This window comes from Larus michahellis, chromosome 3 (assembly GCF_964199755.1).
Source record: "Larus michahellis chromosome 3, bLarMic1.1, whole genome shotgun sequence".
NCBI classification, from domain to species: domain Eukaryota; kingdom Metazoa; phylum Chordata; class Aves; order Charadriiformes; family Laridae; genus Larus; species Larus michahellis.
The window spans coordinates 39343762-39366438 of record NC_133898.1 but is presented as its reverse complement, the minus strand read 5'-3'; the positions used below and the strand labels follow the sequence as shown (position 1 = coordinate 39366438).

General features: G+C 63.7%; 1 protein-coding gene across 7 annotated transcripts; it reads left to right on the top strand.

Moving 5' to 3' along the window:
- The first annotated feature begins 1411 nt into the window (after positions 1 to 1411).
- On the top strand, positions 1412 to 22090 carry LOC141740691 (uncharacterized). Of its 7 annotated transcripts, none has more exons than XM_074579766.1 (33): positions 1412 to 2670; positions 5843 to 5950; positions 7380 to 7535; positions 8242 to 8373; positions 8489 to 8680; positions 8769 to 8852; positions 9005 to 9123; positions 9284 to 9398; positions 9673 to 9759; positions 10078 to 10193; positions 10374 to 10518; positions 10741 to 10847; positions 10957 to 11038; positions 11218 to 11343; positions 11421 to 11552; positions 11823 to 12079; positions 12259 to 12382; positions 12554 to 12748; positions 13055 to 13210; positions 13731 to 13951; positions 14249 to 14426; positions 14756 to 14902; positions 15110 to 15508; positions 15851 to 15970; positions 17056 to 18603; positions 19005 to 19085; positions 19320 to 19406; positions 19551 to 19642; positions 19872 to 19957; positions 20531 to 20597; positions 20723 to 20880; positions 21179 to 21310; positions 21522 to 22090. In XM_074579766.1, the coding sequence occupies exons 1-33, from the start codon at positions 2242 to 2244 to the stop codon at positions 21755 to 21757; spliced, it is 6414 nt and encodes a 2137-aa protein (XP_074435867.1). In that variant the 5' UTR covers positions 1412 to 2241; the 3' UTR covers positions 21758 to 22090. The 7 variants fall into 7 exon arrangements, with proteins under 7 accessions (XP_074435867.1, XP_074435868.1, XP_074435866.1 ...); XM_074579765.1 differs by having other exon boundaries at positions 1415 to 2670; positions 9676 to 9759; positions 21176 to 21310; XM_074579764.1 differs by having other exon boundaries at positions 1417 to 2670; positions 21176 to 21310.
- Positions 22091 to 22677: the final 587 nt, after the last annotated feature.

The window sequence follows — 22677 nt, the reverse complement described above, 5'->3', positions numbered from 1 at the left end:
GGAGGGGATGTTCCCCCTGGGGCCGTACAGCTGGGGAAATTGAGGCACGAAGCATGGCAGCGACTCACCCAGGCTCAGTCGCAGCACAGCAAACCCAGGAGTCACAAAAGCAGGCAACAAGCACCACACCTGCTGCCTCCCTGATAAAAGGGGAGAAGCACCCTCCCAGGGAAGGGTAAATCCTGACACAGCTGCAGCAAGACTTTGGCTCCTGCTTCCTTCACCCGGGCTCTTCCCACTCCCTGTTACACCGCTGGCATGCTTGGCAGCACGCAGTGGAGCAGTGTGCCTGTGCCAGAACCCTCTGACTGAGGCAGACCTGGAGCCCGGGAGGCTCCGGGAGGCCAGTCCCAAGGGGCTGACGTCAGCCCCGGTCCTTGTAGCTCCCGGGCCTGGAGCTGAGCCGTCTGGGGAGCTGTTTCTGGTTTCGGCACATGGTGTCTCTGTGCTGAGGCACGGCCAGCCCGTTTTCCTCATCCAGGGCTGGCTCCCTGAGAGGAATCTGCGGGGCTGGGAAAGGTCACCCTGGCTGAACTAACCGCCCTTGGATGGGACTCGCTGGGCAAGGGACAGCTTGCATCAGGCAGGCTGGGAGACGGAGCAGTAGCTTTCAGTCCCTCGTGTCTGCTCATTCTCCTAAATTCTGCTTATGTGGGAGCCAAGAGTAGGGCCTTGGCAGGGCTTTTGAAGGGAACAACAAGGGAAGGAAATGAAGCCAGACAGCCACCAGGAACAAAACAAAGGTTAGGCGCAGGAGGGAAGCGGAAGGGCACAGATGCAAGGCACGGACCTTCCTGCCTGCACCCTCACCCTGGCTAGCTTGTGCTCCCCTGGCCTGCGGGAGCCTGGCTGCTTGCCCCAGGCAGGCTCAGCTTGGGAGCACAGCTGGAAAGCCTGGGACGCTGGTTACCAGCTGCTCTGGAGCCCCGATCACAGCTCTTTCCCACTGGAGTGCCCTGTCTGCTCCTTGGTCTGTGCCCTGGGGCATCCCTTGCTTGCTCTCCTTGGCGGTCCGCCTGGTCTGCATTCCTGGCCCTTGTGGGAGAAGGGTGGCAATTGCTGGCGCTGGCAGAGAATGACAGGCAAGCATATTTTGGAGCCGGCTGCTTGCTTAGGGGCTTCAGCGAAGCCTTGTAGTGAAACAGAACCCTGTCCTGACAGCGTACATTTCTGTGGTGGGCAGATGTTCCTCCCTCGCCCCCCTTCTTCCCCCAGCACTGCCACCCGGACAAATGGGGTCCTGGGCTGAGGAGCAGTATCGTTTACAGGGAGCATGTGTCTGGCCTGGGAGGAGGGGGGCATTTAAATGGACAGCTGGTGGGGGTTTTTTTGTTGTTGTCCCATGCTCTGGAGCTGTTCCTGCCATTTGGGCTGGTGGCAAGTCCACGTGGGGGGAGCTGAGCAGCACAGGCTCCTCTGGGAGAAAGGGCTGAGCGGGAAGGATCCCAAGGAGGGTAAGAGGGACCAGGGGAAGAGGTGGGGAGGAGAGCGGTCCCCTCCAGCGCTTCTCCCCCAAGCAGCCCCCGCTCCCAGAGAGGCGCAGACCCTCCGAGACCCCCGCTCGGGGCTGCCGCATCCCTCTCGGGTGCGAAGGTTCCTCAGAGCTGCTGGGCACCTCGCGGGGGAGCTGACGGTGCGCCCGCAGGCTCGGGGGGCCAGCATGCCCGCCCCGCCGCTGGCCGCCCCGCTGCTGCGCGCCCTTCTCGCCCGCCTGCTGCCGCTGGCCCGCAAGCGCCTCCTGCCGCCTCTCCGCCGCCTGGGCCGCCGGCTGCGCTCCCGGGAGAGCCGCCAGGCCCTGCTCACCTGCCTGCTCTGCCTCCTCAACCTGCGCAAGAAGGTGGACGACTGAAGCCCGCCGGGGAAGGGCAGGGCGCGGAGCCTCACCCCCCGCCTCCCCTCCGCCCGCCGCGGGAGGAGGGACCCGGGCAGGGGAGGGGACGCGCCCCGGCGGGGGGCGGAGGGTTCGTCCGTCCCGCCCGTCCGTCCCTCCGTCCGCGCCTTGCCGCTCCGGCCATGGGAGCTGGGCCGCCCCCCGCCCCGCTGCCCCCCGCCGCCGGGCCGCCCCGCTGAGCGCCCCCGCGGCAAGGGCCGGCCCCGCCGCCGCCCGCCCCGGGGAAGGAGCCGGCGCCGCCCGGGCGCTCTCCATCACCGGCGCTGCCGGGCAGCGGGGGACCCGCGCCGCCGTTTCGCCCCACGGTGCCTCGGCTGTCCCCCTGCCCGGCGGCGGCGGGGAGGGCGAGGATGTCGGGCAGCACGGCGAGGAAGGTGCAGCCCTTCACCATCAGCACCAAGCTCTCGCTGCCCAAGTGCGCCGCCGACTTCCCCGGGGACGCCTGCCCCGGCATCGCACTCGCCTCCGCTCTGGACAACCACCGCGGCCTCCGCCGCAGCCTCAACGAGCGCATCTCCCTCTACCTGGCCCAAGCCCGGGCCAGCCCCGCCGCCCCCGAGAGCCAGCCCCGCAGCCCCAGCCCCGGCGAGGATGGGGGGACCGACGACGAGCGGCTGAACCGCAGCTCCCTCGCCCGCTCCATTAAGAAGATCACGCTGTCCAACTGGCACGGGGAGGCTGGCCCGGGAGATGCGGGGGGACCCGGGGACCCTGCCCGGACCGGCGGCGAGAGGAACCACAATAACAACAACAGCAGGACAGGGAAAGCTCAGTTCAAGGTAAGCGCTCCCCGTACCCTGTGCCCTGCTCTCCCCGCTTGCGTGTAGTTCCCCCTTCCTGGCTGCCAGGGGCTGGGTAGGTCCCGGGGAGGCTGCACCCCGGCAGGGGATCCCTGCTGCCTTGTCCCCAAGCCCTGCAGGCAGCACTTGCTACAGGGCTCCTGGGGTAGTTTCTTTTCCTCCTTCTTCCCCCCCACCCTGTACTTTTTGGTACCCTCAGGCTGGAGATCTTTGCAGGCGAGCTGGAGACAAGCTTTCCCTAGGGCTAAGATGAATCAGAAAAGCTCTGCCCTAGAGCCCCAGCTGTGGAGGGCTCAGCTCTAGGGATGCCCATGAAGATGGAGTTGTGTGCGGGGGAGCTGGGAACTTGCTCTCATGCATGCCGGAGGGGAAACCGAGGCTGGGAGAAGGGAAGTGACTCATGAAGGGCCACACAGCCAGGCAGAGCCAGGACAAGGCTAGGAGCAGGACCCAGGGCTCCTGGAACCCCACCCTCCAAGTGTGAGTGCTAGCAGGCACAGAGATCCGAATCTGTCAGTGCCGGAGCCCAGGAGACCCCCTGTGTGGCTGCAATGGGGCAGAAGGCAGCTCGGAGACTTAGCCATCGCTGGCAAGAGCAGGCAGGAACTCCTTGGGATTTAACCCTGACCCGCAACAGCTGGTTTCCCGGCGGGATAGCTCTAGGGAGAGCTGCACAGCCCACTGCCAAAATCCTCGTCTTCATTGCCAATAAAGGCCAGGCACGGCCTCGCAAGAGCTGCCGCTTCCTCCGGCATGCAGGCAGCTCCTCGCTGGGCGGCTGGAGTCTGCGCAGCCCAAGGGGCATCGGCATGAGGGCTCCCCTCTTTCATATAAGGTAGGGACACGTGCTCAGCGTGGTGGTGTGGTGCGGGACTCTCGGGAGGCTGCCAGGATCGGCCCCTCCTGCTTGTCCGGTTTGGGGGGGTGGAGCTGGAAGGGGGGGCAGGCTGCAAGATGGAGCTTTGAGAGGGAGAGCCAGGGCGCAGGGAAAGGCGTGTGTTAGGCGGGACGGCAGCCGGCAGAGAGAAGGGAATGCTGTCCCCCATGCAGGGCACATTAGGGCTTTCCCAAGCATTCCCCCACGGCCCTTGTCTCTGCCCTTCTCTCCTGCCCTGTAAGAACGGGGGACTGTTCTGGGATAAGCACAGTGCAGCCCGGGAGAGTCTGGCCCTACTTGTCTTGCTCATGAGAAGTCACTGGCACCTACTCTTATATGAAAATGTAGCAAGCACATGTGCCATGTTAATTTTGCTTTTAATGAGGGAAAGAAGCATTCACAGAGGAGGCAGCTGAGGCCGCTGCACTTATTTCACACCTGGCTTTGCTCATGTCATGAAGGCCAGGGTCCTGCTGGGGAGTGGTTAGCACAGCACCTAACAGATGCCAAGGAAGGCACAGCTCCTCTCCCAGCCTTCGGTTGCTGCAAGAGTTTGTTGTTTTGTTGGAGCAAGGACCCAGCTCCGGCCAGAGGGACCGGGGAGGAGGGGCAGTCCCAGTGGAGCAGCTCTGCGGGAAGGATGAAGTCATCCTTGTGCCGGCAGCCCTGTTTTCCTGCGGCTGACGGATCGCGAGACGGGGACTTTAAATAAAGCTCCTGTGTCACCTGCAGGCATGTCTCCCATGGCTGAGCCCTGGAGGGGGGCGGAATCACGGGCTGCAGCTGGCGTGGGACGCTGCTGCCTAGAAGAGGGACTTCCTAGAGTCTTATGCCTTGTAAGCACTTCACATTTAGCTCCCTGCCATTCCCTAAACGGGCATCCAAACCTCTCAGCCCTGCAGTTGTGAAGGGGGATGCCTTCTTCTGGCACCCTCCTTCCTGCCAGACGCGCTGAGCTCTCGCTGCGCCTGCCGGGCCATGACTCAGCCTTGCTCCCTGCCTGCTCTTCCTCCTCGGGATGGGATGCTGTGGCGTGGTGCCGTGGTCTGTCCTCTGCAGCCACCAGCCAGGCTCCGCAGCCCCCTGGAAAGGTCCAGTGGTGCTGGTCTCCCAGGGGTTATAGGGTTGTTGGGCTGCTCATGGGGCCCTGAGTCATTCTGGTGGCAGCAGCTGTAGCGCTGGGGGATGTCATCCATGTTGGGACTCTTCTTCAGTCACACGGAAAGGTAGGAAGGCACTTTCTGTGCAGGCAGGGAGTTCTGCTTTGCCTGGATTGTCTCCCCTTTGGATGCTGGAGTGGTCCGAGCAGTGGTGGGCTGGATCCGGCTATGGCTGATTCAACAACCCCATTTGCTGCAGCCCCAGAGGAGACCAGGGAGGAGGTGTCAGGGCAGCACGTTGCCCACCACTCTGTGCTGCCCTGTGCAGGCTTGGATGGCTGTTACAGAGACAGCAAGGTGGCCCCAGGGAGGGAGTGGAAGGAGATCCTAAATAGATCCCTAAATCGGCCTGCTGTATCCAACAGCCTGAGAAAAGATACATCCTAAAGGATGAGAATAACGGCCCTTGTGCATGATCCAAGCAATCCCACGCACCTCTCCTCCCGGGCCTGGGCTCTGTTAAGGATAAGGTAACACGGAGTTCATCCTGGACCTCCTCTCTGTGCCTGGCAGTGGCTCCTGGACTTCCTTCCTCCTACCTCTCCTGCTCCCACCCTCACGCACCCCTGTCCCATGGGAGCCCTTCCCTGCCGAATCAGCCACCCCCTTAACTCTTGCCTCTCAGACAGGCAGACATCAAGGATCAGCAGCTGGGAGGATTCGGGTTTGTGCCGGTGGAGTTAATGTCCTCCTGTACCCTCGTGCCTCTGCCCTACTGTCCTAGAGATGGGCGGGGGGGCTGACCCTGAGTATCCTTAGATGACCAGGGGCCAGTGGTGACCACTGAATGGGTTTCTGCTCGTTTTGGAGTCAATTCAAGAGAAAAAAGGGTGGGGTGGGGGGGGAGCAAAAGTGGAGAAGGTGCTGAGCAAAGCAAGCTTAGAGCTCTTGCCATTTGCCGAATGCATGGCAGGAGCTGCAGATGCTGCCTGGAGTATCTTGGCCTGGATGTGTAAGGAGGGGTGGGCAAGAGCCTTGCCAAGTGGTGTCTGAGTGCTGCTGGCAGCCTCCTCTGGTCCAGGGCAGGGGGAGACGGATGTGTGCACCTCCATCCCCTCGACTGCTGGGACAGTTGAGCACTTCCAGGCTCATGGCTGCGCCTTCCCATCTCTAGGTCTTCCTCAGGAAGGACGTGGATGTGGAGAATGAGCAGCAGGAGGCCAGGAGTCCCCGGGCCAGTGGTTTCTGCTCTCCGGTGGACAGAGGTTCCCCCTTCTATGCGGTACGTCCCCCTGCCCTCCCCATTTAGAGGGTCTGACCCAGGGGCACAGCTTGGGGCTGAGCAAGTGAGGGTGGACGCGGGTGGTCTGCCCAGGCACAGGTTTGGATGGAGCCTCGCCGCTTTAAATGAGTGAAGGGACAAGCTGGGCATGACAGGGTGAGGGGACAGCCCCCATGCCAGCACCCAGAGGTTTTATCACTTCCAAGGGAGACGGATTATGGGCTCCTCCAGTTCTGGCCATGGCAAGAAACTGAAGATCCCAGAGTCGCAGGAGGGTCTGAGAATATGTGTTGCTATTTTAAAAAAAAAAAAAAAAAAAGAAGAGGGAAAAAAAAGAAAAAAAAGGCCAGAGGATTTCTCTAGTTCTTGTGGTTAGTCAGAAAGACTTTGAAAAGCGACTCCCATGCCGTCAGCGGGGCAGCACATGCCAGAGTGCTTAGAGAGCCCAAAACAGTTGCCTGAACCCTGCTGCTCCACAGGCTCCCGGGAGACTGCGCCCTGGTGGGCTTGGGGGCGGCTGGGACCCCATGGGGCCGCTCGCAACAAGGTCCCTCGGGGAGGAAGAGCTGCTCTGGCCCAGCCCCGGGAGCAATTTCTGCCTGGTGAGAGGAGGCAGTGAGCCCTGTGCCTTCAGGTTTCTCTTGAAGATGCTCAGGTTCCGGTTTGCCACCGGTTAGTGTGTGGTGAGGCCCCCATCCCCGGGCAGCAGGGTGGGAAGCGAGTGCCCGGGTGGCTGTGCCGTCCCCTGGGTTGCGTGCAGCTGGGCCCGGGGCTGAGCTTGGAGGGGGGCCAGCACTTTCCCTGGCTGACCTTCGCTGTCACCCCCGGCAGAGCTGGAGCCCTGACAGAGAGTTTCGTCAGCGCCAGCCGCCAGCGAGGCTGAGCCCCAGCGGAGATGCTGCGCTTCCTGCCCCCACCTCCCAGCCACCGCCGCTCGCTTGGGATGGGGGTCTCCGGGCACCCCTGAAGGAGCGGTGGGCTGAGCTCGTCGGGCATCTGCCCCATGTACCCCCATCCTATCCCTTCCTCTGGGGTGACACCAAATAGATGATGCCACAGACACGAATGCTCTTCACAGGGATGTGCAGCTTCAGGCTGGAGGGGCAGCAAGCATGGCGTCCCCCTCTGAAGCGGGTGTAGAGTCCAGCCTGGGTGCTGGGTGCCAGCCCACCAGCCTGGAGTGACCCAGGGCTGAGAGGCAGCCTGGCAGCCCCCTGCCGAGGCCGCAAAATCCCCCAGTGTGGCCTCTCTAGAGGGGAGCTGTGTCTCAGGGTGCTGAGAGAGCACCCCGAATATGTCAGTGAAGGAGGGGGCTTGGGGACGAGGCTAGCTGACCTTGTTTACTTTGGCTTCTGAAATGCTCTGGGGAGGCAGTGGGGAAGGCTCCCTGGGGCAGCACACTGATCCCCCCCATCTCCGCCCACCCCAGCTGGCAGGTCCCCCGGCATCATCACCCCGGAAAGAGAGCCCCAAGGGCAAGGACCCCGTGGTGGCACTGAGATGCAGTGGGCGAAACGGCGCGGGAATGGCCCCCCTCCTCGACCCGAGCCCCCTGGTAGCCCAGTTCAACCGGGAGATGCTGCAGGTGAGGCCAGCTGGGGTCCCTGCCCAAGGGGCTGCATGGGGAGCCGGGGGTGGGGGTGGGGACGGGACCGTCAGCCTTTCATGTGAGCTGTGGGGTGGGGTGCGTGGCGGGGAGGGCTGAACTCCCAGCCCCGAGCGAAGCCGTGGTTGTGGCATGAGATCATGTTTGGCCGCCTCTCCCTGGCTGTCGGCCCCGGGGAGAGGGGGTCAGCCGCACCAGGGCCCTGCTTCCTGCCCATGTGCGCACGCTCCTCCCGTCCCTCATCCTCCTCCTCCTCCTCCTCCCAGCCCCTCTCCCTCCCCAGTGGCGTGGGAACCAGGATGGCGCAGGGGGGGCACGGGAGCTTCCACACCATGCTGGGGATTGCGCATGGGTGCTTGCACTGGGGAGCAGGGTGAGGGAATGCTTCATGCAGGGATGCCCCATGCAGACACCCCCAGTCTGGCCTGCCCGGTGGGGCCCCGGCTTCTCCTGCTGGGTTGGGGCAGATGCTGGAAAGGAGTGAGATGCTGCTCACCTTCCCACCTCCATCGCCACCAATGCTGTCCTGAGCCCCTTCGCTGGCCTGTTGGCTCTGGGAGCAAACGGGTTGTCAGCCAAAAGGGTGCCCTCCAGTCCCTGTCGCAGCTTTGAGGGGGGATTTGGGCTTGCGTCCCCAAAGCCGCGTCCTCGGGATTCCGGCAATGTGGCTCTTCCCACGTTGCAGGCGGAGGGCTGGGTGCGAGGCAAGCTGCGGGACATGAAGGACGGCTGCGACCTCCAGGACTGGGAGGAGGTGGCTCAGACCCTGCAGCGGGACATGAAGGATTTCGAGAACACCCTGATAAAGCTCAACCAGGTGAGGCCAGGCAGCGGCAAGGCTCCCATTCCCCACAGCACCCGCAGCCCCGGGCTCTCTGCAGTGGATGGTCCCTGGGAGCCCCTGATGCTGAGTGGGTCCTTTGTCCCCACAGATGGGCGAGCAGCTGATATGGCGGGCGAGCCCCAGTGCCGAGGGGGTGCGGAGGCAGCTGCTGGCCCTGCGGGACCAGTGGCAGCTCTTGAAGCAGACGGCTGCCAGCCAGAGCAAAGCCCTGGGGGGGCTGCGGAGCCTGCAGGACTTCAACAGGAAAGCTGAGCGGCTGGAGGCATGGATCAGGCACAAGGTGTGGGGCATGGGGAGCGGGGAGCATGGTCCAGGAAGGGGGACAGCTTAGCTATCCCCCTGCCTTCTCACATCCTCTCCTGGCCCAGGAGGAGAAGCCCTCCCTGGCAGCCCTCCTGCAGGAAAGCCCGGACAAGATCCAGCTCACCCGACGCATCCTTGACTTGAAGCAGGTGAGAAGCTGCTGGGGGACCACCGGCGTGCTGGGCACCCTGAACCCCACGAGGCTGGGGCATGGTGCAGGTCCCTGAGAGGGGGGCAGGAGGGATGCCAGGGGATGGCCAGGGGATCACAGAATGATGATGTCTCTCTCTGCTGGGGCCAGGAGGAGCAGCAGTTCCAGAGTTTGCACGAGGAGCTGAACAGCCTGGCCCAGAAGCTGGAGAAACAAGGCAAAAGTGAGAGCAGGAGCATCTCAGCTCGGCGCAAGCACCTCAACAAAACGTGAGTGGAGGACATACGGGCTGAGCAGGGGCAACAGGGACCTGACGGGCTCTGAAGCAGGACCCCTGAACCTCCTGCCTGCCCCCCACTCGCCCCAGCTCTGCACAGCTCCCCAGAGGAGCGGGGGCTGCCCTTCACCTCTCCCCTTCCACCCACACAGGTGGCTGCGGCTGCAGGGGACCCTGAAGGAGCACCATGAGGCACTGCAGCTGGCCCTGGAGGTGGCCGCCTGCCTCCAGCAAGCAGATGCCTTGCTTGGGGCCATCCACGCCAAGGTACCAGCACTGGAACCAGGCTCAGCCTGCTGCGTGGCTGTTGCATGGCCAGAGTGAAACTGGGCAGGCAGCACCTTGCTCTCGTCCCCTGCAATGGGGGCTCCTGTGGTCCCAGCACCCTCAGCCTGGGGCTTGGGGAGAGAGCTGAGGGACGGAGCCTGATGTAAGAAGGGGAGCCAGAGCAGCAAGCTCAGCTTTGCAGTGTCCCTTTCTGCTGGAGCTGAGGGCAAGTCCCTGTCCTCCTCCCGCCGCTGACTGCAGCTTCTTCTTACAGCAGAGGAGCATCTGCGGTGTGGGGAAGCCAGGGGAGGGTGAGCCGTGCCGGGATCGGGATGTCAGAGACATAGCCAGCCAGGTGATGGTAAGTGCAAGGCTCTGCCTCGTCTTCTAAGCCCTGGGGAGCATCCCGACGGAGTGCGGATGTGTGCCTTCCCAGGTCAGCGCTGGCACCAGCAGGGCTGGGGGCTCAGTGGGCACCCCATGGCTGTGTGGGGTGGCCGGGACCATGTGATGGATCGGGGAGCTGCCTTAGGGGCAGCAGGAAACCAGGCTTGGTTCTCACCACCTCCCCTGCTCCCGCAGGGCTGGTGGTGGGTTGCCATCACACACTCGCACCATGGCTGCAGTGGCTCATCCCTCGCCAGCCCTGTCATTGCTCCCCGGCTTCTCTCTCCTCCAGATGCTGGACGTGACCGTGTCCCAGCTCCTCAGCCTGCAGCCCAGCCTGGCAGCCCAAGTCACCCCCAAGCACCGAGATGTCAAGGAGAGCTGGGCGCAGCTCCAGCAGGCGCTGAGGTAGGGCACAGCCTGGCAGGAGACCCAGGGTCCCAACCCTGACCCCCTAGTGATGGAGCCAGAGGCTTGGGGAAAGACCTGGGTTAGCCCTGGCAGGCTCTTTGGGCCACCAGCTCCACTTAAGGACTCTCTTTTCTCCATCCTCTGCTCCCCTGGGCCTCCCTTGCACCCCTTTCTCAGGACAGAGAAGGCTCCGTTGCTGGTGAGCAATTCCCCGAGGGGTGAAGCCATGGCTCCGACCACTGAGCCCCGAGGAGATGATAGCAGCCGTGGGGCCATGGGGAAGGAAGCAGGAGACAAACGGACAAGAGGCCCTGGGAGCACGGTGAGCACGGGTGTCTGCCTTCCTTTGGGCATCTCCAGCACCTCTGCCATGGGAGGATGGGAAGCTTGTGGAAAAGGGGTTCGAGTGTTGGGCAAAGCCCAAGCTGAGTATGCCTGTGACCTGGCCCCACCACTTATGGGAGGCGATGAGTGCTGGGGTCCTGGGGTAAAGTGGTGCACACTTTGGGCTGGCAAAGAAGGAACGGGAGCCCTTGTGTCGTAGGTGCCAAAGGATGTGCCAGGGAAGACGGCGGAGCATACAAGAGGGGAGGAGAGCAGCCCTGGCTCTCCAGCAATGGGGCAGCCCCCTCATGGAGGGGACATCAAAAGGTACTGTCTTGTGGAAGTGGCTGCAGGGAGCAGGATGGAGCTGGAGGGGATGGGGATGGCAGTCCCCTGTGCAAGGGGCAAGCTGCCCTGACTGTCCACCTCTCTGCAGGAGGAGGAGAGAGGCAGAGGCTGAGTGGGGGACGCAGCAGCTGGAGGGCCAGGTGCAGGACATCTGCCAGACAGTGAATGTGGTAATGTTTCCCCAAGAGTCACCTACTTTGCTCCCAGCCCAGCCAGGGGAGCCAGTGTTGGGGTGGAAGAACATCCTTCCCTGACCCCTTCCTGCTGCTTGTGGGCATGCACGCTTTTGCACGCACACCTGTCCCTGGTGTGGGCACTAACGCACCACGTCTCCCTGCTCCCCGGCAAGACCATGTCCCCGCACATGGAGAATGTGTGTCCCGGCATCCCCCCATGTCCGTTCAGAGACGTAGAAGCAGCACAGATGCAGCGGGAGCTCCTGAACCCCAGCTCCAGCCCCGGGGCTGTGCTCCTGGTGAGCACCCTTGGGTGTGGAGTTGGGGGGGACACACCAGACAGGCGTCCATCCTAACCCTTCTCCCTGCCTCCCAGGAGGAGCCGGTGCCGGTGGGGCACCCGGGGAGCCCGCAGGTGGAGGTCATGCTGCGGGAGCTGGGGGAGCTATGGGAGGACCTGCAGAGGAAACACCAGGAGAACGGCGCCGTGCTGCAGGAAATCGATAAGGTACGTGGTGGATGGGCTGGGGTGGGCGCAGGGGCATGGCCCCATCGCAAGCAGCTTGCTGGGGATCGTCAAGCGAGGCCAGTGCCTGCAGGGATGGGATCTGCAGTGTTGGCACCAACATCACCAGCTGGCATCACAGCTTGTGCACTGCTCCAACTGTGCCACCCGAGCTGCCAGTGCCCAGGGTACCTGAAGTGGGGTGGCAGGGTGGCTCCTGCCTCCCCTGGGTAGCTCAGAGCCAGGCTGATGGGCTCCCCGCTTTCCCTACAGGCACTGAGGCTGGTGGGGGAGCTGGACCGGGCGGAACGGTGGCTTCAAGCTGTGGCGGGGTCACTCTCGGAGCCAGCCACCATGAGAAGCCCGGCAGAGCTGCGCCAGGACCTGGAGGAGACAGGCCAGCTGGAGAGGCAGCTCCTGCTGTGCGGCCTCAAGCTCCAGGCTCTGCGGGAGGAGGCGGCGAGTGAGTCGCCCGACAAGCACGAGGGGGCGAGGAAGATGCAGAGGAAGGTGGAGATGGTAGAGGAGAAGTGAGTCCCAGGGGCAGGTCCCTCCTTTCTGGTCCCTGGGAAGGGCAGGCAGGAGGGTGCTTGCCCAGAGGACTTGTGGGGAGGAGGATGGTCGCCCCAGGGAGGTGCAGGGAGGAGGATACTCGCCCCAAGAAGGTGAAGAGGGCACTGGCACCCGTGACAGGCACCTTTCCCTGCAGGTTGGCACGTGTGCAGGCAGCCCTGCGGCGCCGGGCGGCAGACCTGCGTGATTCCCTGGTGCTGTCTGAGTTCCTACAGGACCTGCAAGAGGAGGAGGCGCGGAGCCGGCAGGAACCTGCAGCGGTGAGCAGCGGGGCCAGGCGTCCCTCAGGATTGATTGTACTGCACCTGGGACAGGCCCAAGGGTTGGTCTGTGGCTGGCAAGGGGACTCCATGCGTGCCTCCCACCAGCCCAGCTACCCAGGGGGGGTCACTCTTCATCTCTCTCATGCCTGGTCTTTCTGTTGGCTCCAGCCAGGGAGCGGGTGTTGTGGCTCTCAGGGGCCTTTTCCCCTGCTCTCAGTCAAGGCTGGGCAGCCACCAAGCAGCGAGGACATGAGCCAACCCTTGGGAGAGCTGCAGGAGGCTGTGGAGATGCTGAACGATGCAGCAAAGGAGCGGGAGCGAGTCATGGAGGTGGCGGCAGAGACAGAAAGCCTGGAGCGGCTGGTAGGGGATAGAGACGGAGGGTCTGGGGATGCAGCTGGGTGGTCCACTTACAGCTGGACAAGCCAGCTAGTTGGGAAAGGGCATGTGCCTCAGCTGGTCCCAGTGGGACACAAGGGCATTGGGATACATGGGGACTGCGCTGTGCGAGGCTGGTATCCCCATTCCTCCCAGGGCTGGTGCTCCCTGCCCTTTTGCAGACGCATGGCAGGGTGTCCCCAGGCTGGGGTGGGCTGGGGCTGCATGATGAGTGATGGCACAGGGGTCCCATGCCAGGGCTCATCTCTCTTCTTCCCCCTGCCTATCCAGGTGGCAGAGGTGTCCCCGTGCCTGGAGGCCCTTCGATGCAGAGCAGAGGCACTGGCTCGAGACACAGCCCAAGCAGAGAGCGGCTTCACTGCAGTGAAGAGCGAGAAGGACCTCCAGGGGCTGCAGGACTTGCTGAGCCAGCAGCAGGAGATGGAGGTGAGACCTGGGGAGCACCGTGGCTGGCCATGCCCGTGGTGGGGAGGTGTCCCGGCTGGCTGGGGCCCTCCTGGGGAGGTGCTGCTGGTCCCTGGGGGCCCAGGTGCCATAAGCCTTGGCAAGGTGTCATGGGCCGGGGTGGAATTTTCCAGCAGAGCTGAGCCCTGCCCCGCTCCGCTCCTCTCCACCAGTACGGGCCAGGCAAAGGGAGAGAGCTTGCATCAGCTCCCGTGTGCCAGCGCCCGGCTGCCAGCACCTCACTCATCTTCCCGCTACCGGCAGGGAGGTGACTCACATGGGCAGAGCCGGGAAACCAGGCAGCCCTCGGCTCTGCCTGTCCTCCCCTCCAAGGGTGGCTCTGCTCCCTCTCTGCAGCCCCTGTGCCAGCATCCTCCCTTCCACCCCTGCATCCTTCTCTCCATCCCTACATCCTCCCCTCCATCCCTGCATCCTGGGATGCAGGGGAATCCAGCCTGGGCACAGAGGGGTTGGATGCACCCTGAACCTTTTCCACTTTCAGCGTGCGGTGTCGGAGACCCTGCAGGGGCAGCTGGAGGAGCTGGAGAGGGCGGCTGCCCACTTGCAAGAGCTCTGCCCCGCTAGGATGTGCCCCGTTAGCCGGGAGGTGGAGGGGACACTGCGGGCCTGGTCAGAGCTGCGGGAGCTGCTGCGGGAGACCCGGGCCCGCGTACAGCAGGCTGGCCGGCTGCGGAACTTCTTCAAGGATTACTTAGCCATGATGTAAGTGGCGATGAGCCATCGGGGTTGACTCTGCGGTTGGTTGGGGGGAAGCTGGTGAGAGCGCAGCATTGCCAGAGCATGGGCTGCTGGCGAGTACGTGGGCAGTGCTGGAGCTGCAGCTGGGCAGGACCACGGGGAGCCTGGAACAATGGGCTGTGCATCTCGCCCTGCCCCACCAGATTTGTTGCTACCCCGGCGAGCTGCTTCCAGCCACCCCTGCGCGTGGGAATGGCTCCCCTGTGGCAGGGCTGAGGAGGGGCCAGGTCATTCCTGAGCCCCTCTTTTACATGCCCACAGCTCCTGGACGGAGGACACGCGGGCTCAGATCTTCTCCGAAGGCCCGAGTGGCCACGGCCTCCCGGAAATTCCATGTGAGGAGCTGGAGAGGAGGATCGAAGGGAAGCTCAAGGAGTTTGAGGCACTGGCGGCAGCGGGGCAGCAGCTGGTGTCTGAGGAGCACTACCTGAGTGCAACGGTAAGGGCGAGGAAAGGGGGGAGCCATATTTGCACCCCCTGAAATCCTCCAGGGACAGTCACTGGTGGAAAGAGTGAGGTGTGGGCACAGAGCCCCTGCAAGGGGTACAGGGCCGGCCATGCATCTCTGGCCGGCCATGCATCTCTGGGGCTGCTCAGAGCAGGAAGGGGTGTCACCCAGCAATGCATGCTGAGACCTGAGGTGACACCACTGACCCTGTCCCACTCCCCAAAACCCCCTGAACTGCTCCATAGTGAGGTGTCCTGGTAGGGCCAGTGTCCCTGGGCTGGGTGTCCTCGTGGGTTGCCCAGCATCTCTCCTCCCCTCAGATAAAGGAACGCTTGGAGGAGCTGCAGAGCATGCTGGGCTGGGTGCTGGTGCGCTGGCGAGCACAGAGGCACCAGCGGGACGTGGGGAGCAAGCAGGAGGACAGACAGGACCCAGAGAGCCCCTCAGGCGCATCTCTCACCGGCCAAGTGAGTACCCAACTATGCTGAGACCGGCCTCGAGGCTGAGGGTAGCAGGGGCACTGGATGGAGCAGGTGATGCAGAAGGGGAGGGATGTGCCCCAGGCTTGTCTGGGGTATGGGCACGACGGGCAAAGCAAAGGGAAGATTGTCCTGAGAAAGTGCCTGGCCCCAGCAGCCCTTCCTCCACGTTCCCTCTCTTGCCTCGCTCTCCAGGATCAGCGTGCCTTGTGTGCTCGGTCCCGGCTGGAGAGCGTCCGCAGCCCAGCAGCGTTCATGCCCTGCTCCCTCCCCAAGCTCGTGCAAGGATCAGAGCCACAGATGCCGACGGGAATGGCCATCTCCCCACCAGCATCACCCCTCTCGGATGCCCCATTGGGAGCAGAACGGAGCTGGGGGGAGCCCAGCAGCTCAACACCCTGCAGCATGGAACCCCCTGAGGAGGCTGTTGTCTGGGATCCTGCTGAGACCTCCACGCTGCTGCTGCCACCACGGGGCCCCAGCGGCCTGGGGGGGACGGTCAACCTCATCCTCAGCATTGGCAAGAAGGGCGAGAAGAAGAAGGTGCAGCCGGTGGCCAGCGGCGAGTGGCCAGGGGAGGAGGCACCGCGGACGGTACGTGGGGGACAGTAGGCAGCTTTGGCAGCACTGTGGGTGAGCACCCAGCGCAGGTCCCAGGGCCAGCCACCCCCGTGCAGCCAGGGCAGCTCCCACGCAGACTGGGGGGCTTTGAGGGCTGTGGGGTAGCCCCCATGCTGGCAATCCCCCGGGCCATTTCCAAATGAGCTGTTTAGTCTGTGTCAGTCTCAGGAGAGGGACCTTTGGCTGTGACGATGCTGAGCGATGCCCAAAGGCTGAGGACCAGCTTTTGCCACCCTCTTTTGCCTGCGCTCTCCTGCTGTGGCTCCTCGCCTGCTCTGCCCTCAATTCTCTCTGTCTCTTTCTCCCCCCGCTCAGCTCCCTGCCACTAAACCCTCAGGCTGTAAAACCTTTTGGAAGCGTTGCCAGGGGCTTTTAGGAAACACTTGGGGTAGTTTAAAGCGAAAGAGAAAGCCGCCTCGCCAGCCGGTGGAAGAGGTAACATCCCTGGGGGAGGCTGCATGCCGGGCAGAGTGGCTGCATGGCGTGAACCCGCCTGCTACCAACCCTCCTGGCCGTGCCACCGTGCCCGGCCAGTGGTAGTCCCCTGGGAGAGGGGAAACCCTCCCAGTGCCATGGGCTCCAGAGTGTGGCTGCTGGGGCATGCGAGGAGGGGGCTCGGATGGGTCTGGCCACAGTTTGGCTCCCTGAGTAAGTGGTTTTGGTGGCCGAGGAAGGCAAGCCATTGCTGGGGGGCTGCAGCTGTCCCTCCTGCAGCCAACTGAAGGGGGAAGAGCCGGATGGGGCCATGTGAGGGTGCACGTGTTGGGGGGGCATGCTCAGGGGTGCATGGCTTGTAACCCCAGGGCTGGGGGCTCAGCGTTTTGCTGGGGCTTCCATCCGTTTATTGCTCCAGGCCTGGCACAAAGGGTTGTGTGCAAGGAGCCCCAAGGGCTGCCATAGCCGGGTTCCCCGTGGGGCGGCCCAAGGAAGAGGGCAGGGAGCCAGAGAGGCCTGAGGGGGTCAAGACAGGGTGGGGGGCTGCCAGGACGCTTGGGGGTCCAGCCTAAGGGGTACAGGCAAAGCCGTTTGCTTTCATCCTTGTGGCCCCAAAAATCCAGAAGGGCTGTGGCTGGGCTGGAGAGGGTGTGTGCGGGGAAGGGGAAGGGAAGGGGCCATGCTCAGTCCCTGCCATTGCGAGTGCTCTGCTGCCTGGGGACGTGCAGGGGTGGCAGGGACAGGCACCAAAAGTGGTGACCTGGAGGACAGCGGTGCTGATGGAGAACGCTATGGCACAGCCAGCCCCCACTGCACCACAGCGGCGGGGGGGACGACTCCATCACAGGCAGGGTTTCCCCTGCCTGCCTCTGCCCTGCCTCCGCCAAGGTGAGAGCAGCCCTCGGGGAGCTGGGGTGAAGCCATGCTGCTCCCAGCTCTGCATGTGCCGCTGGCGAGCATTTTCGGCTGCCAGCTCCCCCGCCTCCCTGCTTGCCCAGGCGCAGCATGGAGAGGGGGCGGTTGACGTGGGGTGATGAAGGGCCCGGCCATGGGGATCACCCCTCTCTCCTGCTCTGTGTCCCCAGGTGCAGGTGGGGGCCGGGAAAACCTCCGACGCCAAGAGGCCACCTGCTGCCGTCCGCCGCCCTCCGGCATCCAGCACTGGGACGCCGGCCGCCTCCCACACCCTGCCCAAAGCCGGGGCCAGCTCCCTTTTCAACAGCCTGCAGCGGCGGGAGCGGGCACGGGCCGAGCAGGCCCGGCTGCTGACACTGCAGGGCATCATGGGCTCCAGCTCCCTGCAGCCTGCGCCTGAGGAGCACCACGGTCCCAGCAACACATGGCCTCAGAAATGCGGCCGGAGGAAGGGGGGGCCGGGGGCGGCCGCCGCCACTGGACCCCAGCTCGGGGAGCTGCTGCTCTACGTCAGGAACCCGCTGGTGCGGGACATTGATGCCGAGTGCGGGGCAGCCACCGGGGACCCCCGCCGACCCAACCCAAAAACCACGTGTCCCCATCTGTCCCTGGGCTCCGTGTTCAGTCTGGAGCTGCCCCGGGACGTGGCGGTCCTGGGGAGCCACCGAGGGGCCACGGCACTGCGGGAGGAGGTGGAGGGGCAGGAGCAGAGGCAGGGCAGGAGGTTGAGACCATGGGAGCCCACAGGCACACACAGGGCTCGATGGCAGGAGGAGGTGGATGTGGATGGACGCATTCCCCAGGCACCCAGCGAGGGGCTGGGGACATCCCCCAAGGGCGACCGAGGAACGTGGTTCGAGGAAGTGAGCTTCAACCCCAGCTACAGCCGCCAAAGGGCACACCGTGCCGGGGAGGAGCCCTGGAGCCCGCAGCATCCCGGCAGCGCCACTGAAGACCTCCTGGACTTCAGGCCGAGCCGGCCATCCCATGTCAGCGTGCCGCATGAGCGGGTCAGCCAGGAGGGGGAAAAGCTGGCCACCCAGCTGGGCAAGGATGGCAGCCCCAGCGCCGCCAGCAGGGCCAGGCATCACAGAGGCACTCGGCTGGAGCTCAGGCCATCATCCCCCACCGCCATCCCAGGCAGGGCAGGAGCCATCCCTGGCACTGCCCGCACACAGCGGCCAGCTGGCAGCGGCCAGCCTGGGGGGTCCCCAACTTCCCCTGCCGCCCCCACCCAGCTCTCTGTCTTCGAGTGGGCACTGGGGTCCCCCCAGCCCCCCAGCCCCGTGCCAGGCACTGGGGAGGTTTGCCACCCTGCCCACGGGCAGTTTGAAGAAGAGGAGGAGGAGCTGCAGGCCATCTGGGATGGGGCGGGCAAGCAGCAGGCACCTAGCCCACGGGCAGGCAGCCGTGCCCACTGCCGGCCAGAGAGCGGGGTAGGCAGCCTGCCCAGCCCTGATGCCACCGCCGGTGGGCCCCTCATCCTCTCAGCGGCCAATAACGTGCTGGTGGCCAAGTTCACCCTTCCCACCGCCGCCCGGCTCCTCCACAGCCCTGCAGGAGAGAAGAGCCCCAGCGTGGGGCACAGTGGCGATGGCAGCCCCAGCGGGCACGGGACGTCCCCCCGCATGGAGGAGCTGGCGTCTGCAGCCCCACTGGACAGTCCGGGCGCCCGGGATCGGTGGAGGCATGGGGAAGAGGAGAGAGAGGGCAGCAAGGTGAGAGCCATGGGCTGGGGGCTTTCCCTCAGGGTCAGGTAGGGAGTCAGGGGTCACCCCAGGCAGCAGCTGGATTACCTGCTCCAGCAAATGTGACCTGTGTTTGGGGACTCCCTGACTCAGGTTGCCCCTTTGCTCCAGCTGCGGGGGGTGGGGAAGAGCTAGGTGCTGACTTTGGGGGTCCCTGCAGCCCGGCACCCCACACCAGCCCTCAGCCTTAGCAAGGCAGCACTTCACCCCAAAAGCCTACAAACAGCCCAGGCCACAAATTTGCTCCTGTTATCCCATTCCCACTTTGGCATCGCCCAGCGGGGATGGGTCAGGTGGACCCCATGTGCCCATGGGCTGAGCTGGCACAGCTGGCCCTCGCGCTGCTTCACTCACCCCCTGTCTCCTTGCAGGTTCCTCCTGGTAAAACGGAGTTTCAGATGATGGAGGGGACGCTGGAAAGGAAGCATGTGTTGCAGACAGGAGGGAGGAAGGTACAGGCATGATTATGGAGCTTTAGGGCTGGGCTGTTGGTATGCGGTGGAGGGAGGATCTAGGTTTAGGGGTGGGAGCAAAGCCAGGGATGCTTATGGTGCTACCATGGGAGTGGTGTTGGCCATGCTGGGAGGGCAGAGCCCACCAGGACTGGGGGGCATTTCGAATGGCAGGGGACCGCCTGTCTTCCAAACCTGCTGGTGTTACAGCCGTCCCCTGCTTGTGTCCCACAGGCCAACTGCCGGGCCTGGGGCCTCTTCCACGCTGTGCTGATGAGGCAGACATTGTGCTTCTACCAGGACCGCAGGGACAGTCTCAAGGTGTGCTGAGGGAGGGGAGGGGGGAATGGGAGGGGGCTGGCATTGGTAGCGGGTACCTGGAAGTGAGGTTGTCCTCACCCCTACATCCAGGGAAGGCAGAGCCTGCCAACCCCACTGTTGGTCTTGCTGTTCCCTGTGCTGCAGAGCTCCGTGGTGGCCCTTCCCCTGAACCTCTCCGGGGCAGTCTGCACCCCAGATGCTGAGTACACCAAGAAGACCAACTGCTTCAGGCTTCAGTGAGTCACCCCAACCCGGGGCACCCTAACGAACCGCAGTCCTCCCGAATGTGTCCCTGCTGGGACAGACACACACCAACACCCCTAGCCAGGGCCACCTCCAGCCAGTGCTTAGATGAGGGGTTCCTTCTTTCTTTCTCACCCACTTCCCTTCTTTCCCAGGCTGGCGGGGGCTGTGGTATGGGCACCCCACCTGGGTCTCGTTGCTGACTTGTTTTCTCCCCCGCAGGCTGCGGGATGGCTCCGAGTACCTCCTGAGGGCCCCCTCCCAGCCCCTCATGAACGAATGGGTCTCCAAGCTGCAGCAAAACTCAGGTGAGCAGCCCTTGCCAGCGGAGCAGGGGCCCAGCTATATGTGGTTACTATGGGTGTGCAGCCCGCGCCAAGCCCTCTGATACATGGGGTAGGTCAGAAGAGAAGCAGCAGGGTGTTGTCTCTGATTTATGCATCCTCCTAACCTGCCTCGGGAATGGCAGTTCTTTGCCAGGCAGGATTTGGAGACTTTGTTTTCACACCACATACACAGTTATAAATCAGGAATAGCACAACTGACGTCAGTGCAGCTTCAGTAGCAAAAAGCCAGTGTCGGGAAAATTATAACTGTGCCTTGGTCTTCCTCCATCTCTTCTGCGAGGCCTGGAAACCCCTTGCCTGCCCTTCAGGCAAGGAGATTTGTAATACTGAGGTCTTCCCGCTGCTGTACCCATACCCAAGGGGGCTCAGGCCCCGCCATGAAATCCTAGGGTGGTTGGCGGGACAAAGAGCAGGGGCTACAGCAGGAGGTTGGAGGGGTCAGCCATGCAGTGTGGGCACCTGGAGCTGGGTCTGGCTCCATGGGATGGTCCTGTGCACTGCCAGCACCCAGCAGGATGTTTGCTGTGCCCTCAGGTTTCCCCGAAGTGGATTACTTCCAGGCGGCAGCACAGCGTGTTGAGGGCACCGGCAGTGCTAGGGGGTGAGTAGCCAGCAGCCGGCCAGCCAGGTCTCGTTGTTACAACTCTCTTGCCGGTGTGTGCTGCTCCAGCAGGGCATCGGTGGGCCAGTCTGGTTCACTAAATCTCTGCTACTTTCCGGTTTCAGCAAGGTCCCCAGCCCTGGAAGCTCCCACCTCCAGGGACATCATCAGGTCATTACCGCCAAGAGCCAGGAGATCGTGGTGCTACCCCGCTCAAACGCCCGGCTGCAGCGGCCTCTGGGCAGCCAGGACAGCCCAGGCGATGGGGCTGCGGCAGCAGCAGGTGACTTTCCTGCCTGGCTGGGCTCCTGCTGTCCCCCGTCTCCTCTCCCCAGCCCAGAGAGATGCAAGGGAGCTGACCATGAGAATGTGGCTGTTGGTCAGTCTTGAACTCAATGGGGTCTGGGCCAGGAGTCCCAGGGACCCTTGCCCAGGAATGGTGGCGGGGGAAGACCAGTTACCTCTGTCACTTCCTGGGATACAGGGATAACCACGCAAGTTTCCCTGTCCTCTTTGGGGCTGACACAGGGGTGTCCTGTGGTGGCCTTGCCTTATGACATGTCTCTTTTCTGCTTCAGAAGATGCTCATGGGGCCGGGCACAGGGAGCAGCAGTGGTCTCCCAGGGGGTCCCCCGGGCTGTGGGACAACAGCTGCCAAGAAGACGACTTCGGGCTGGTGGCCAACAAGAGGAGGTCCTACTCCTTCACTTCAGGTACGTCTCTGTTTTCGCTATCACTGCCAGGAGGTGGCACTACTTCCCCTGTCCCCACAGACACCCAAGGGCAGGTGCGATGCTGCTCCAGCACCCACCCTGTCCCACATCCCTGCACCCTGGGCTGCAGTCCCCCACTCGGGGAGGGCTCTGGGGGACTGGCAGCACCCATTGGCACCCTGCCCTCCCCACTGACTGCTCCTTCTTGCAGCCACCTACCAGAAGATCACGCCGGTGGCCGTGCCCAAGGAGCCGGTGGAGGCTGGGAGCAGCTACTCAGTCACCCTCTACATCGGGGAGCAAGCGGCGGCTGTGCCACGGGCACGCTGCCACTCCTTCGTGGCCCGGCCGGGGAGCCCACGGGACACGCTGGGGGAGAAGTCCCCCGCCCCGCCTCGCCCCAAGAACAAATCCGTCTTCAAGAAGTTCTTTGGGAAGAAGGAGTGAGACTCAGCTGAGGGGGGAAGAAAAGCCCCAGCCTGCCCTTTTTCCTCCTCTTAGGTGCCATCCTGGCCCGGTCTCTGCTCCCAGCACCAGCTTACTACTTGCCACCTCCCTGGGGGCGAGACGCTGTGGCAAGCGGCTCTGCTCCAGCCAGCCCCAGGGTTGCACCGTGCCCCAGCCACTGCCACCCCAGACCTCAGCCCGGTGCTGAGCACCCCTCCTGCCTGCCCGCCGGGTGCTCTCCCTGGGTGCTGCTGGCTCCCCAGGCATCTTGCTGACATGCAGCACAAGCAGGGGTGGAGGGGTGGATGTTTTTAATAAAAAACAGATGCTTAAGCCTGGGAGTTTCTATTTCCAGCAGCACCCGCCGGCGCAGGAGGAGAGGGGCTCTGCAAGGTGGTCCCTGCTGAAAGACCTTCAGATGAAGGGGGACCTTGCAGCGGGTTTTGTTCCTGCTTGGGGGGAAAGCCTGAGCTGTCTGGCACCTTTCACAAGGGTGCTTTGTCCTGTCGTTCCTCTGCGCCTGCACCCAGCCCAGCTAATCCCACAGGGCACCACCTGGGCCCCTTTTCCCTGCTGCGGGAGCTCGGCAGGGAAGCCGCTGCCTGCAAAGCAAATTCTCCTGCCCGTGCAGCCCTGCCAGGCCCGCCCTTCCTCTCTCGCAGGGTGGCCACCAGCCCAGGTCACGGCAGGCGGATGCTATGTGCCATGGAGGGGGCCAGGGGAGTGTGTCCGTACCCCCAGGGCTTCCTGCATCCCAGATAGTTTGCAATAACTTCACCGGGCTATGCCGGCTTCAGCTGCCCTGGTTCCTGCCTGTGCTGGGAAGGGGAAAGAGCAGCTGGTCGAGACTGTTCCCGAGCATGTGCCAGCCCCGGGGGGGGAGATGGGGAAGTTTCCGGGGCCGTGGGTAGCGGGGCCTC